An 18,075-nucleotide genomic window follows, 5' to 3' on the forward strand; every position below is an offset into this window, starting at 1 on the left:
AAGTAAAACAGAAAACAGTAAATACCTAAAAAACAAACATATAAATGACTTTGCATCCGGTATTCAATGATACTATAGATGATACCCACATTACAGACCCAACTTGGCAAATATGGCACGTAATCCTCGACACTCTTCCAATAATTTGTGGCTCTCTCCTTTGCATCCGGTTTCAGGGTTTGGAAAATGGTGCCATCCTGTCGTAAAGATTACCAAATTTCCAATTAGTATAACCATATATTATGTAATACTTATATACAGACATACATATAAATGACTTACAAGACGCTCGTTCAGGTATGAATACACTTCGCCGAAGTTAATATTTAAAGAAGCCACAGGTTTCCATCGCACGATCCGAGCACCCTTCCTCTTAATTTTCTCCACCCACTCTAATGGTAGTCCTTCGATCGCTTCAAAAATCCATGCCTTCAACAAGGAAAGATATGAAGTAAAAAAACGTGTCATTAAATATTTATTATAACAAAACTAAGTTATAAAAAAAAACTTCTTCACTCACATGCACTGCCGACGTAAAGCCGTAAAAGTTGTATTTCTCAATTCTATGCAATGGATTTTCTGCGCTTGCCTTCTTAAATTTTTTGGCTTTGCCGTTCAATACATTATCAATGCTTTTATATATTGTTTCCCATGACAAACGACCCCACGGAATACTTCAAAAATGATTTATGTCATCTACCTCATTAAGTAAATTGAAATTGATTTGACAATGATCCTTTCTTCCGTGTAGCACTCTATCAGCAAAGTAAAACATGGCAATTTTTAGCGCATCGGTGTCATTCATAGTCTTGAAGCGTAAGTTCATAAATATTTCCTCGAACTGGCCAAGATTTATATCGCGAATCCTGCCTCCAAAGTACTTATTAAGTAACCTATGATTTGTTTTATGCTTCGTCAGGAATACTTTTTCGCCATAGCAAAGTCCCGTTACTAGGCACCACTCTCCAATCGATAGCCGTATCAAATGGTCGCCAACTTGAAACCATAACTCATCTTTGTCATTTCCATCGCCATGTGACACTTGCCGAAGCAATATATTGTGCACAATCACGCCACTGAACGGATAGCTCCGGCACTGTAGGAAATGCCCAAATATATCGTCTTTGAATAGCTTCAACTGTTGCCTTGTTAATTTTTCCCGAATGGCATTAACAACGACATCTAATTTGCACATACTCGTGATACGCCCAGGGAAGTGATCAACATAAGGTATCTTCATCATTCCCGGTTCTTTAATCGGTCCGGGTGGGTTATGCAATGCTAATTTTGATTTGCCCATTTATCTGGTACAAGTTAAAAGTATCACACATTAAAAAATTATGAACAAAAGAAAAAAAAATTAAGGCAGCACTGCGCACTGCCTCTTGGTGCGACAGGCTCGCGCGAGGGAAGCCAATCGCGCGAGATATTTGCGTGCCCGGAACTTGTGCGCTGTTACCTTCCCTCTGTCGAGCATAGCGCAACTCGCTCGCGCGAGGCCGCGCCCTCGCGCGCGAGATGGGCGCAACGTGCGCATCTCGCGTGCGACGCAGCGCCTGTCGCACACGAGATGCGCGCGGCGTGCGCACCTCGCGCGCGCGAGATGGGCGTGCCGCGCGCATCTCGCGTGCGACATGCCCATCTCGCGCGCGCGAGGTGCGCGTGTCGCGCCCATCTTGCGTGCGACGCAGCGCGAGTTGGCTTCCCCCCTTTCTCTTCTCTTCCCTTTCCCACATGCATCTCACCCACCACCGCCATTAAAACACCACCAACAACAACAACATCCCAAACAACAACAACAACCCAAACAACAACAACATCCCAAACAACAACAACAACAACAAGAAAAACGGCAATAACAACTCACCTAGGGTTTTCAATTTTTTTCTTTGATTTTGGAGATCTCCGAAGATTTTCAACGTGATTTAGCTTCTTTCAAGTGCCAACAACTTCCTCCGCTGCCGATGTACGCTGCCGCCGACAATCTATAGAACTTCCGGTGATGAGATTTTGGTGAGAGGGGAAGGAATTTGCTAGAGGGAAACGTGAGAATGAGGAGGGTAATTTCGTCCAAAATGTGGTGATTTGGCTAATGTTGAATGAAAAAAATTTGAGGGGTTAAAGTTGAAAAATGCCTTCTTTTTTTGGCTTGTTTTGTAAATTTCCCCATGACCACGGCTGTACTGTATCATCACGAAAACACAAGCTATGACATGCTTAATTGAGCTCTTCCCCAGGGAAATTATGGTTATGCTTAGAATTGTTTCATAAACATTTATAAAATATTTTTTAAAACTTAAATTAATTTCTTTTTTTAATAGTGCGAAAGACATCCAAATATTTCATCAGCATAAAAAATTATATTTTTTAAACTTTTGTTAATTTGAAAATTCTATTTTACTTTCTTGTTTCTTCACTTATAATCAGAAAATTGAATAACCTTACTCCTCTTCCCATATAAATCCTATCAGTTTCCTTCTCATTGAAGAATTATTTTCCTTTATATAACATAACAAACTTTGAAATATTACTTAAATCTGATAGAACTAATATCAATAAAATGTTCATTAATTTCAGTAATATAACTTTACCAAATTAAAAATATTACTCTGATAAATAATTAAATTCGTTCAAATTTCAGAGATGTACAAATTTTGAGAATTTAAATCGCTACATACAAATTCGTCGTGTCATATGAATGTTAATCATAGCATACAAGAAAATTATTACTACATGTGACAAATCCTGAAAAAAAAAATATTGCTGGATCAATCGGATAATTAATTTGTATACAAGTCGCCAATTCTTTCCATTCTCTAGAATTAATTTCTTACATACTAAAAGAAATTCTAAAATACACACACATATGTATGTATGTATGTATGTATGTATATAAAAGAAATTGTTCGATGAAACACAAAATAAAAAATACTTTGGATTATTTTTTGGTTTGACCAAAATGTTTATAACCAGTTTCTCCAACTCAGGCGACTTTGCCTCCAGCAGGCTTGCGATCGCAGATTGGTCATACACCCCTCAAGAAAATTTGAGACAAGTTTTGGGCTCCTAAGCTTGGAAAATGGAGAAAGCAAATCTTTGTAATTCTAAAGATGCACATCAGGAGAAAAGAAGCTAAACAACATATCAAAACATAATCACAATATGTAAATAAATCATACAAATTCAAAACTGGGAAATAAGAGTATCAGCTAATTGTTCATTGAATAGCAAAGAACTGTCTTTTAAAAAAATCCTTTTGTATGGAGAATAATGATTAAGTGCTCAGCTGAGTTCATGCTATGCTAGGCGTTGAATTCATAGTCAGAATGTGAGCGTGCTCAGTACTCAAATTCTTGCTATTGATTCATATTGCGCAGTACTACAGTAAAAAAATAAATCAAGTACTGAATCCTTGCCCGAATATATACCATATATATGCAAACATTGTTCACAATTAAAATATGGGTATTTATCAAACATATTATCTATGCCATTTCAAAATTTAAGTACACAAGTATAGTAATTAGGAAACCTAAAGTAAGCTTCTGAGCATGACCTAGTTGTTCAAATGCCGTCTTTTAACAATTAGTCGCGATGCTTTTCAATTCCCATTACCGCAATGATAATAACGGACCGTAAAACTAAGATTAGCTTCCACTAGAGATAACACATCAATAAATTAACTTGTGTCTTCCTCCTTTATTCCAAACAATAGGACCCAACACTTCCACCATTTATCACTGGCTCTTTCAGATGCGGACGCTTAACAATGATCTTGTTAAGCTCACAGCAGTACTGCAATTTCAGGGACTACCTGAGTAAAATATGAGCGATGATGTCATCAGTTAATAAGGCGAAGCCAATAAACAAAACCTTGAGTTGGCAGAAAAGCAACGAAAGTTGTAACGATTAATTTTTCAATTTTAGAACCAGTGTATTGTGCTCGGATTTTGTACACGATGGAGGCAAATTCAGCAAGGCGCTTGATATCGCAGCAGCCGAAGTTGAGGCAAAGAACTGCCTTCCAAACGAGACGCCACCGTTTCGGTTAAAAACGAGAGGATGTCTTGGATGATTGGATCAGGTAACTCGCATTTGCATGTCTGTTAGAAGATAAAACATTTGCACGTCTTCTGATAGAGAAGCTGCTGCTTCATAATATAATAAAATAATAAAATAAATCATTAATATAAAATCCTACCGCGAAAACTGGTAGGATTTAACGAATGATTAGGATTTTATCATTTCGGTCCTCAATGATTGTACAAATTAAGGAACTTGCTGTCACATCATGACACTTGCATACAGCGAACATATGGATGTTACAAATAAGATAATTGCATATTTAATTGGTGCATGTTTTCTAATAGCTTATTTACTAGCGGAAATTATTTATTTAATTTTATAATTTTATAATTTTTATTATTGTTTGGTTGTATTTTGAATATAATTTTTTGGTATTAAATAACTCATTTTATCTCTTATTAGTAAAATCTCAAATTTTAAAATTTTAGGAGTAGAGATTGCATAATTTTTTTTAAAGAGTTGAATTATCCAAAATATTCTTTATTATCGTTTATTTATTTCATAATCTCATTTCATTCATTTCATAATATAACTTTAAAAAAAAACTTATCTTTTACAGTAATATTATAATTTTTACTAAATGCTCTCATTGACAATTAAACAACTAAAATATTTTTAGTAAAAACTCTACTTCTAAAGATATACTAGTAAAAATTTTATTTGGATAAGCTTTAACTAGTTGAAAAGTTATATACTAAAGAGAGCTTAAATGCCTGTAAGTTGTTAACTTCTTAAATAGTTAATTTTTTTTATTAATTAGTTCATGTAACAATTAATTTTTTATTTTTTATTAATTAATTCATCTATCAATTAAAGTTCGAATTCAGAACTTTGAGGTCTGAGGACACTCTTATTCACTTGAGATAGATCTTGGCTTCAAAAATTTAAATGTGTTATGTAGGACTTGAACCTAACACTTCATATTTTTACCATTAAACTTGGTTATTTTTAGTGATATGCCCAAAAGGCCAATCAAATGGTATTTTCTTTTAGAGAATTATTGTATTTGATTAGCATTTTGATATTTATAAAATGGCAAAATCATCACCATTCAAAAATTAATTTAATGAATATAGTCCAAGAAATAAAATAGTTAAGGAGCACATTCTCGAGTTTGTCAAGAATATGAAACGTGTATCCTTTGTACTATATTTCTAAAATAGTTCTAAGTGGTGGATTTATGATTAGATGTAAAAAATTCCTACAAACACTAATATGTGTTATGACTCGTTTATGGTAGGTGATACTAAAATAGATGGTGAGTTATATATCATTGACATGAGATGTCAAGTCAAACACATAAGTACTTGTTGCAAGAACAAGTTTATTAAACTTGGATGGTTGTAAAATACTGTTAGATGTCACTCATGACTTGTAGAAATCTTAGGATCATTATTGCTAATGGATATTAGCAATGCATCTTAAGATCATTAGAAAAGTTTTAATTGCTGACTAAAGAGTTCAATATCTTTTAATGAATAAACAGTTATCATTAATATAGTTCTATTACCTTATAACAAAAAACCTAAAAGAACACCCATCCTATTAGAAATGAAAAATGAGTTAATATAAAATGAAAAGTTTAATTTCCCAATTTTAAGAAAATCCATTTCTATGTTAATATTCTATAAAGCCCATTTTTATATTATTGTATATAATGTGTTTAAGAATTTTATTTAAAGTTTAGGGTTTCGTAAAGGACAATTAATATTAATAATAATAATAATAATAATAATAATAATAACTATTATTATTATTATTATTATTATTATTATTATTATTATTATTATTATTATTATTATTATTATTATTATTATTATTATTATTATACAAGATTTCCTACAAGCAGTTGGATTCGTGGGATCGATTTCAAACTTTTAATTTGCACGCATTAGAATATTATTGATTAAACAAGTGCAAATTAAAGTTAATTTGGGTAAATTTATTGACCAATCAAATTACAATTTATGTCTTAAATGTTGTATGCGTGTCATTTATTAAGTGGTTGATAAATTTTGGTAAATCTTAATTTATGTTTAATTTCTTTCTATTTTAGTTAACTATTACCTTAGTTAGTTTAAACTCTTGACATACTAAGACAAAATAAATTATTAAATGAATCTTATCTTGATATATATACGAACATATGAAAATTTGAAAATAGTTTAATTGTATTGGACTAAATGCCGATACGTTGTTAATTTTTTTAACGGCTGAATTATAATTTGGTTGAAGGCATGATTATTTGAGGCAAAATGTTATTAACCGATGTTTTTTGGTTGGGTGAAGAGGAGGGTGCACGGTCCATGGAAAGGAATTCGTTTGGAGCTGAGTATGACGATTGTCATATTTAATTAGCATGCATATAATATACATATATATATATATATGGTCATGAAATCACATGGACAGATTATCAACTAAAGAACATTAGAATTGTTTCGAAAATAATAATAATAATATTTTATTATTGAATCAAAATTGATGATGAACAAAAGAGATTCGTTCTACCGATCAAAATTGATCGATCTAATAAATTAAACCTATATATTATATGTCAATTAACCAACAAGAAGTTGAACATTTATTATATCAAGTACCAAAAGAGATGATGGACGCATGCATGACGCTAACAAAGGCTTCATTCATTCAGTTAATGATGGGAAGGCAGTGGTGGCAGTGAAGGTAGCCAATGATGGGGGATCGCCCACGGGAATGGACATGGCCATCGGTGTGGTGCTGGAAGAGGAGGGGGTACCCAGCCTGGAGATGGTAACGGAGGCAGTCCCCTGAAACGAGGCCAGAACAATCCGAAGAACTCTTGTTTTGCAGCAGCATTAGCTTCAGCATGGCTTGTTAAAACTCTAGCTGATGCTTGTGTTATAGAAATTGTAAGAACAACAATCAATGTTGCAAATAATAATCTCTTCATTGTGTGATGATCATATTCAAGAAAGAGCTTGCTTGACAAGTCTCAAGTTTGATATTGTACTCTGTATGAGAGCTGGTGGGATTATATATATACACATTATAATATCAGATCAAATTCTTGGTACATGGATAGGGATGATGCTTCAAAAATTTTAAGTTATCAATATAACCGAAGTTAGCTAGTTAGTTTAATTTCAAAACTCTCTAACCAGGTGTGTGGGGGGCAATTCAAAAAAAAAATTGGTATAACTAAGATAATTCTTTTATCGAGAAATTTAAAATTTTATATTGATATCCTCAATTAGAGCTTACAAAAATTAAGAGTGAGAATTATCACAACTAAATTTTCAAAATGCTGTATAGATCTTTTTTTCTTGAGTTTATCCGAACAAGTATTATTTTCTTTCTCTCTCTCTCTTTTTTTAGCCTTAAATTTTGAACTAATTGTTAAATTTGTTTTAAATTAAAAAAATATTAAACTTTTTTTTTGGCACCCCGTTTCTTTTTTAATTACCATCACTTTGCTTATCATGCATGATGACGTTAAGGTCTGTTTCCTTAAAAGATGTTCAAAGTCCTCAAATTACAAACAGAGAGATACCAGTCAATTAACCAAATAATTATTCTTTGCCTTCGGTTTTCAATCATTATGTAATAATTATGGATTCGGATGAAATTTCAGAGAATTTGATCTTGAGAAGGAGTTTATGATATCCTAATGAGTGTGGCTGAGATAGGCGGGGAAAAAAAATGAGAGAGAGAGACATGTAATGATAGTTCTGGCATTTTGATTGGCTTATAGCATAAAAGTAATAGTTCTTCTTATATTTGATAAAAAGCGGTTTCTCATTGTATAGCAAGTACTCCACTCAATTTTTTTTCCTGTTTTTACGCATGAAATGGTATGGCTTATGTTGTGTTTTGGTTAAATAAGAAGAAAAATGTAATTATAAAAAGTCATAATGTTTGGTGGGGTCTTTTGGTCCAATCTAATTATAAAAAGTCACAATACTTGATGGTGGGGTATTGAAAATCACAATGTTTGGTAGTGGGGTGTTGGTATTAAAAAGTCTATATAAGGATAAGGGAGATGAATTTCAATTATAATCTAATTCTTTATAATTCTTGTCATTGTCAATTTCCTACAACACCAGAAAAATTTGTCAGATATAAAGTGTTCATATTTTCCTAGTAAATTTTTCACTTTTGTTTGGTGCAGATTCACATTAAAGGTTTGTCATATCCTGAAAGCAACTTGCCAGTAAACCCATAAGTAATCTCTACCGAGAAAGAGCAATTAATGCTTTAAGGAAAACATATTCGATACATGTTTTAAGTCTCTATCTACTACTATTATTATTATTATTTTAACAATCTTAAAGTGTTAATTATGGAGATCAAAACCACTATTGCCACCATCAAATTGATGAATCAAGATTTGGTGAAACTAGATCGATTTGATGGGATTAACTTCACCCGTTGGTAAGACAAATTAAAGTTCCTGTTGAATGCTCTGAAAATTTTCTATGGTTTAGATCCAAATTTAAAGGCCATTCCAAATCTACAGAAACAGATAGTGAAGATTTGAAGGCAAAGCGCAAGAAATGACAAGAAGATGAACTTATATGTCGGGACATATTCTGAATGCCTTATTAGAAAAACTGTATGATCTCTACACCAACACTTCTTCTGCAAAGGAAATATGAAATGCCTTAAAATACAAATACAAAGCAGAAGAGGAAGGTATAAAGAAATTCTTAATTTCTAAGTACTTTGATTTTAAGTTTATTGATAACAAACATGTGTTGCGTCAAGTACATGAATTGCAAGTTGTTGTCAACAAATTGAGGGCTATCAAAATTGATCTTCCAAAACCAATTCAAGTTGGAGCAATTATTGCTAAATTGCCTTCATCTTGGAAGGGTTATAGGAAGAGGGTTATTCACAATAGCGAAGAGTTTTCTCTTGAACAAATTCAAAAACATCTTCGTATTGAGGAAGAGTTGAGATCAAGGGATAAGACCGAAGAGTCTTATGAAGGCACATCCAAGGTCAATACTGTGAGCAAGCCCAAAAGTTCCAACAAAAGTAACCAGAAAAAATGGAATTCTCTAGGTCCTAAAAAGGATAACAAGAAATTCAAAGACCCAAAGGAGCATGCTTTGTTTGTGGCAAATCAGGACATTTTACTCGTGATTGTAATTTTTGAAACCAAATAAAGAGGCAAAAGCAAATGCTATAGAGGAAGAGATTGTCGTTGTTATGAGCGAGATCAATGCTATCCATGGTAAGGTTCAAGGCTGGTGGTATGATACATGTCCCACAGTTCATGTTTCCTAAGATAAGTCTATTTTTAAGACTTATGAAAATGTCAATGATGGACATGAGATTCAGATGGGAAATGAAAGTCGATCCAAAATGCTTGGCAAAGGGAATGTGGAACTTATGTTCACTTCTGGAAATAAGATTATTTTGGTCAATGTTTTCCCGATATGAATAGAAACCTTGTCAGTGGGGATCTTTTGAGCAAACGTGAAACTAAATATGTGTATGAGTCGGGCAAATTAATTTTTTCTAAAAATGGTGTATTTATTGGGAAAGGGTGCTCAGTGATGGAATGGTGAAATTATGTACCATTCACAATAATGGTAATAAAAATAATTCTTTGGCTTATATGGTTGATTCTATTTCTTTATGGCATGATAGATTAGCACATACAGGAATTAGTACTATTAAAAGAATGGTTAAATGTGATATGCTATCATATGATATAAATAATTTTGAGAAGTGTGAAACATGCATAAAAGCCAAAATGACCAAGAAACCATTTCATAGTGTTAAAATATCATCTAAACTTTTAGACCTAATACATTCTAATATTTGTGAATTAAATAGTATATTAACTAGAGGTGGTAAAATATATTTTATAACATTTATTGATGATTGCTCTAGATATACCTATGTTTATTTATTGAGACATAAAGATGAATGTTTTAATGTTTTTAAGACTTATGAGGCAGAAGTTGAAACCAATTAGGAAGGAAGATTAAAATCTTAAGAAGTGATAGAGGTGGAGAATATTTTCCAAATGAATTAAAGCATTTTATGAAGAAAATGGTATAATACATCAATGTTTTTCACCCCATACACCTCAACAAAACGGATTAGCAGAAAGAAAAAATAGAACTTTTCAAAAGATGATTAACTCTATGTTATTAAATGCTAAATTGCCATTTAGTTTATGGGGAGAAGTAATTCTTGCTGCATGTCATATCCTTAATAGAATTCCTTTAAAGAAATCTATGATTTCTCCATATGAGATATGGAAAGTAAGAAAACCCAATAGTTGATGCTTTAAAGTGTGGGGGTGTCTTGCATATTGTAAGAACACAGATCCAAAGAGAACAAAATTGGGTCCAAGAGCTATTAAATGTGCATTTGTTGGATACGCCTAGAGCTGGCAAAATTTGACACGACCCGATTACCCGACACGAACACGACATAAATAAATGGGTATGAGTCGTCAAATTTAACACGATTATTAAATGGGTCGGGTCCGAGTCAACACGATTTTTTTCCGTGTCGGGTTTGGGTTAAAATTCTTGACCCATTTACCCGATCAATGACCCGATTATATTTTCTATTTTAAAATAATTTACATATTCTTATAATTAAAACTCAAATATTAGAGATGATTTTCTTTTTTTTTATTCTTTAAAATGGTGAATATAAACACAATGTTTTATTTATAAAATTTTACATACATTTAGAGCTTCAATAGTGTAAATGTGTAAAAATTGATAGACATGTATATTTTATAATATTGATATATAATATTATATATATATATATAATTAAAACCTCAATAGTGTACATGTGTAATATATTGGTAGATATGTATATTTTATAATATCAATAAATTATGTGTGTATGTATCATACGCCATTAATAGCAAGGCATACAGACTCTTAAATTTAGAGTCTAATGTCACAATTGAATCTAGAGATGTAGAGTTCTTTGAGAATTTATTAACTTCTGAAAAACAATCTCAAACTCCAAGTAATGAAAAATTTCAAGAGGAGACAATTCATAAGGTTGTGCAACAACCAAATGAATCTCGTAAAAGCCAAAGAGTAAAGAAACAAAAAAAAGTTAGGATTTGATGAAATTGATTCTCAATTAATTTCCTTTTACTTAGTAGAAGGAAATGGAGGGGTTTGATCAAAAAATACATATTGTTCTTCAAATTGAAGATAGTCCCAAAAGTTCCAAAGAAGCAATGGTTTTCTAAAGATTCTGCATTTTGGAAAGAGACAATAAACAATGAGATAGATTCAATTATGTCAAACCACACTTGGGAAATTATTGACTTACCACTTGGTTCTAAACCAATAGGTTATAAGTGGATATTCAAAAGGAAATACCATACTGATGGTACCATTCAAACTTTTAAGGTTAGATTAGTAGCCAAGGGTTTTAGACAAAAAGAATGAATTGATTATTTTGACACAGATGCACTTACGACTAGAAAAACTTCTATCAGAATACTATTTACTCTAACTTCAATCCATAACCTTTATATTCATCAAATTGATGTCAAAACTGCAATCTTAAATAGTAAGCTCGATGAGGAGATTTACATGGAACAACCCAAAGGGTTTGTTCTACCTGAAAATGAACATAAAGTGTACAAACTTGTCAAATCACTGTACGGATTGAAACAAACATCTAAAGAATGGCATCAAAAGTTTGATTATGCTATTCTTTCTAATGGTTCTGTTAACAACAATGCTGATAAGTGTTTATATGTTAAGATTTGTAATGATTTTATTGCTACAATTTGTCTTTATATTGATGACATGTTAATTTTGAGCAACAATATGAAATGTGTGTTAGAAAAGAAGAGGTTTCTGTTTTCCACATTTAAAATGAAGAATCTTGGACAAGTTGATACCATTTTGGGTATAAAGGTAAAGCAAAACAAAAAGGTATTTGCTTTATGTTAATCTCATTACATTGAAAAGGTGTTGAAGAAGTTTAGTCATTTAAATGTCAAATAAACTAACACTTCTTTTGATCCAAACATCAAGTTTATTTCAAATTGTGAAAGAGCGGTGGCTCAAATTGAGTATGCAAGCATTATTAAAAGTCTTATATATGTTGTGCAGTGTACTAGACCTGATATCACATTTACGGTTAGTAAACTTAATAGATTTACTTGCAATCCAAGTGTTGAACATTTGAAGGCCATTAGTAGAGTTCTGGGTTATTTGAAGAAAACCAAAGAACTTGGTCTTCAATATTCAAAATTCCATGCTATTTTAGAAGTATGTACAGATGCTAGCTGGATATCGAGTGTAGGAGATAGCATATCTACTACAAGTTGGGTATTTACTATTGAAGGTGGTGCAATTTCTTAGGGATCCAAGAAACAAACTTGCATCTCACACTCAACCAGGAAATTTGAGTTTATTGCTTTGGCAGCAACAGTGAAAGAAGCTGAGTGGATAAGGGATCTTCTTTTTGAAATCTCATTTAGTTCAAAGAATTTATCTGTTATATCTATACATTGTGATAGTCAAACCACTTTAGCTTAAGCATACAGTGGAGTATGTGATGGAAAGTCAAGACACATTAGTCTTAGACGTGCATACGTAAGACAATTAATTCAAAGTGGCATTATTACCATTATAGATGTGAAATCAAGTGAAAACTTGGTTGATCCATTTGCCAAACCTCTTATAAGAGAATTGATAAAATCAACATCTAGAGGGATGGGGCTGCAACACTTTAACTAAAAGGTCCACCAATGATGGCAACCCAATCTAACACTAGGAAATGAGTAGTTCTAGATTCAATGGGTACAAACAAGTCATTGATAAGTGAATACGTAATTTGGCACTAAATAATTAAAAAAAAAACCCTATCGATGATGCATAGTGCCGATTGTTATAGATTGACAGTTGAGTTTTTAAACTCTTAATGAAGTTCAGTCTATATATGACAAGTATCTTAAATACAACAAAGATACTGGAAGAACTTCCCCTATGTAAACTTTGAAGTGTGCCGCTTCACATTACCGTTAGGGTTGCTCTTAAGAAAGTTCATGAAACAAGAAAAGCACATGGCCATTAAAAGTGCTAAGTGAGAATAATGTGAAAATATAAACACAAAAGTAGTTGTGTGTATGGTGTTACCGGTTTGGTCATATAGAAATAATTGGTTCAAAGCTTTAAGCTACCTCGAATTTCAACTAAACTTTGTAATACTTATACTAAGGTAAGGTTCAACTCGAAAGATACTTTCTTTATGCATAAACTCTGTAATATTTTTTGTTGGTGTCTCTTTTATTCATTTTTGACCAAGTGGGGGATTGTTGTGTTTTGGTCAAATAAGAATAAAAATCTAATTATGAAAAGTCATAATGCTTGGTGGGATCTTTTGGTCAAATCTAATTATGAAAAGTCACGATGCTTGATGGTGGAGTATTGAAAAATCACAATGTTTGGTGGTGGGGTGTTGGTGTTAAAAAGTCACTATAAAGATAAGGGAGATGACTTTCAATTATAATCTAATTTTTTATAGTTCTTACCTTTGCCAATTTCCTATAATTTAGAAAAATTTATCAGATATAAAGTATTCATATTTTCTTAGTGAATTCTTCACTTTTATTTGTTGTAGATTCACATTAAAAAACTTGTCATATCCTAAAAAGACTTGTCAGTAAACCCATAAACAATTTTTATTGAGAGGGGGACAATCAACGTTTTAGAAAAAGCGTATTCGATTAGTGTTTCAAACCTCCATCTACTACTGTTATTATTATTTTTTTTAACAGCTTATGCTTTGCGGCATGAGTTTTGATTTGTATGTTCGCGTGCAATTCTATTGATATTTACCAAATTTTATAAAATACTGAATAATTGTTCGCGTGCAATTCTATTGATATTTACCAAATTTTATAAAATACTGAATAATTGGTGTGCGTGGTCATGACTGATGGGAAACGTGTTCGAACTATTTAATAGCAATCATTATTTAGAATCCGCTCTTAGGTAAGAGGCTTCCGGTCGCTGGAGAAAGAGACGGCGACGTCGCCAGCAACGGAAAGAGTAAACTAGAAGCCACACGATCTTATTCAGATCTTTCCAGTCTCTTCAAAGCTACTAACAAAATTGGCTACCGAGGTCATGCGGCGGCGGTGCACACGCCACCTAAATGTCCGAAGCTCCCATTATGCCTCCAGGTAACGACAGAAATTTGAGGTGCACCGCCATCTTTTTTATGCATTGTGGCAATCACGGAGAGATTTGATTCTAGTGGCCGTGTACTCTACTGCATCGCCGTTTGACCGTCGCGTTAAGGAGATCTCCACTATTTGGGGAATTTCTGAGCATCCAATAATGTGTGACACAGGATTTATTTGTAACTATTTATCTTCACCGACCAGCTATTCATATCCCAAAAGTTAGCTCTTAATCAATTTGTCATGAACACTAAAATGATATATTTGAGTAAAAAGTCTCTAGCAATTGACAAATTTTCCTGAAGGAAGTTTTTATAAAATTAAGATTAATAAATTTATCTAAGATCAAGAACTACACTAGGAAAACTAAGTGCATAAACTTTATTATGTATTGGGAAAAAAAAATTATTAATACCATTAGTATATCGGTTTTTTTTTTTTAATTTTACTTTAAAGTCCGAGGCCTCAGATTCACTTCAATTTGTGAGTCTCTGTATAACATATGTAGTAAACAGAAAAGGCAGAAGGAAACAATAACTCAGCTTGATGGGATAAAAATTGGGGTCATGAGTTAACATAAAGTTCAATATAACAACAATGTGTATATACCAGATTTTAAATCTAAAATATGAAAGGTGGAGTCCTATGAGAATGGCATTTGAAGAAGCAGCAGCATAAATTTTAGAGCTCTGAAATCTAGAAGTAACAACTCGGTCTTAGGATGCTGATTCAAATATTCCACAACATGCTTGATGTCAGCTTGGCAATGAACTCACTTTTGTACTAAATCAACGACACGGTTGAAGGTGATAGAGGTGGAATGATGAATGTAATTTTCATGAAACATACCTTAAATTGGCTTTATCCGGACACTCACTGAAGTAGTATTCTATACTTCAACGACCAGATTCTATGATCCTCCAGCAAAAGGATCTAGCATTTCACACAATTTGGCATGAACCTGGGCAGTTGCAGACAGTTCTGTTAAAACTCTAGTGTTTTGATCTCGAGAACAACCTCCTCGCTGGAACCATTCTATTGCTGAAAATACTGTCTAACAATATAACAATATACAAACATACATATTAATTTAACTGGAATGTCAGAAGTATGAATTTGGATGTGAGTTTGCACTCTAACTAGTAAGCAACCTGTGTTACCACCTCTCCAAACTCCAAAGCTTACTTTTGGATGCGGACGATCATGACAGAATATAAATGTATCCTCTAGAATCCACCTCTTTGATTCTACCCTAAAATGTTAAGCTTTCATTTAGTAGGACTCCTGACAAACCAACATTTCAGACATTAAAAGTTCTAAAACTCCATGAAGTTCAGTTACTTGGGATTGTGATCCGTCTTCTGAATAAAAAAAATGGACTTGATTTCTCACTTCAACCCAACTACAGCCACCACTCTTCCTCAATCCTTTCTCTGTCATTAATTTCCTTACATTCATAGCATCAATCCATCTCCCAGCCGAAGCATAAATATTTGACAACAACACATATCCTGCCGGCTGCTCCTCTGCCAGTTTCCATAGATTCTTCACTGCCCTCTCTGCTATCTTCTCATTTTTATAAGTCTTACAACCACTTAGTAGAGATGCCCATGCATTTGAGTCAGGTTCAAATGGCATAGAGTTAATGAAATCTTCAGCTTCAGATAGACGACCTGATCGAGATAGTATATCCACCACACAGGTATAGTGTCGTCCGTTTGGTTTTATATTATAAATCGGCTCCATGGAGTTAAAGTACTTAAGTCCTTTGTCAACCAAACCAGAATGAGAACAAGCAAACAGAACTGATAGGATTGTGAGCTCATTAGGGGTGATAGATGTTTTTTCCATTTTCTCAAACAAATTTATAGATTCCTTTGCATAACCACTTTCTGCAAGCCCTCGAATCATAACAGTCCAACTTATTTCATTCTTGTCAGGCATTCTATCAAAAACCCGTCTAGAGCTCTCAATGTCCCCAGATTTTGCATACATATCAGTGAGTGCAGTTCCCAAAAAAACTTCATATGGAAACCCAAGTTTAATTATTTTTCCATGAAGGTCCTTGCCTTTCTCTAACGAGGCCACGCTTGCAGAAGCACAAAGCACACTAGAGAATGTGGACTTATTTGGAATTTCTCCCGACAAAAGCATCTCATTGAATACAGCAAACACCAAATCAAATTGTTTATGTTCTAAATAACCAGAAATTATAGCACTCCAAGAGACATCATTCCGTTTTGGCATGTTATCAAACAGCTCCTTGGCTTCTTCCATTTGGCCGTTCAGACCGTAACCACCAATCATAGAATTCCAAGAAACCACATGGGCCACATCCTTTTCAACAATAGAGTCAAATACTAAGCGTCCATCTTTAGTTTCTCCGCATTTACTGTACAAATCAATAAGAGCGTTGCTAATAAAGACATCCTTCTCAATCCCAATTTTCAAAACATGGGCATGAACGTGCATCCCTGATCTCAAAGCCTTCAAACTGGCCAATGCACTGAGAACAATTGAGAAACACGAGGTATTTGGCTTAAAAGAATATCGAGTCATTTGGCGGAAGAGTCGGAAAGCCTCTTCAGGATAACCACTCTGATTATATCTTGCAATCATCACGCTCCAAGAAACTTCATTCCTTTCTGGCATCTCATCAAAGATTCTACGTGCTTCTCCTAGGTCTCCCATCTCGATAAATACATCTAGTATTACAGTCCAAGAAACAACATCTCTCTTTTCCATCCGATCAAACACACTCCTAGCCAAATCGACTTCACCCATCTTCAAGCTTAATGTAATCAAAGAATTACACACTGATACATGCTTTTCAAATCCAGCCTTAAAAATTAACCCAAAAACACTCAACCCCAACCGAAAATCATTTATCTCTGCACAAGCTTTACAAATAGAACTGAAGGTAACTTCATTTGGTTTAACTCCAGACTCAAGCAGCTTCAAGAAAAGCTTCAAGGCTTCAAAACTAAATCCATTTTGAACAAAACCACAAATCGCAGCAGTCCAAGAAATCACATTCTGAAAAGGATTTCTTTCAAAATACCACATTGATTCTTCAACTCGTCCATGTTTCATAAAACCCGAAATCAAAGCTGTCCAAGAGACCTCATTTCTTTCAGGCATTCCATCAAACAGTCTCTGAGCTTCTTCAAGATTTCCCCACTGAATATTAGCATTAATCATGCAATTATGCACAACAAGATCAAACCCATTGAGATCCTTAACAATCTCATTAGCTTCAAGAGATTTTCTGCTGCCTAGATACATTATCAGAAGCCTAGTGGTTAAATATCTCTCCTTATGAATCCCTGTTTTAATTAGATGGCCATGGAGGGCACGTCCTTGAATGACCAAGTTTTGACTTGTGATGTCTTTTAAGAGACAGAGACACGTCTCAATGTAAGAATTGAAACTTGTTTCGGGGTTGATAGAGAAGAGGCTTCTCAAAGAAGCTTTCATGTTGTAAGAACTAACGGGTAGTTCAGTTAGTTGACTAGAAATTAAGGAGGAACTGGCGAGAAATTTTGTTCCGATTTTACGGCCACAACTCCAAAATATGTTATCAGTTTCGGAAAACTTGCTGGTAAGTGCTGAACCAAATAACTACTTATTTTCTTACCTTAATTATTTTTTCAATAATAAGTTAAACCCAGTTTTGTGTGCCATTTTACATTATCATTATGTTAAAATTATTTTTGTTTAAATATCATTACTCTTTAGATTAAGTGCTTTTGCTAACTACGTGGATGCACGAACGATAAAATATTAATTTTAATTATAAATTAAAGTGTCTA

At 33.4% G+C, this 18,075-nt stretch overlaps 1 protein-coding gene across 1 annotated transcript; it reads right to left on the reverse strand.

The window, feature by feature from the left end:
• Positions 1-14,903: 14,903 nt before the first annotated feature.
• Positions 14,904-17,836, reverse strand: LOC18050887 (pentatricopeptide repeat-containing protein At2g13600). Its single transcript, XM_024191301.1, has one exon. It carries the CDS (start codon positions 17,738-17,740, stop codon positions 15,536-15,538), a length of 2,205 nt encoding a protein of 734 aa, XP_024047069.1. The 5' UTR covers positions 17,741-17,836; the 3' UTR covers positions 14,904-15,535.
• Positions 17,837-18,075: the final 239 nt, after the last annotated feature.

Source organism: Citrus clementina, unplaced genomic scaffold (genome assembly GCF_000493195.1).
Source record: "Citrus clementina cultivar Clemenules unplaced genomic scaffold, Citrus_clementina_v1.0 scaffold_2, whole genome shotgun sequence".
NCBI lineage: Eukaryota > Viridiplantae > Streptophyta > Magnoliopsida > Sapindales > Rutaceae > Citrus > Citrus x clementina.

Excerpts from the sequence above, each read along its gene's own strand:
- LOC18050887 (XM_024191301.1), bottom strand. The coding sequence starts at position 17,740 with ATGAAAGCTTCTTTGAGAAGCCTCTTCTCTATCAACCCCGAAACAAGT.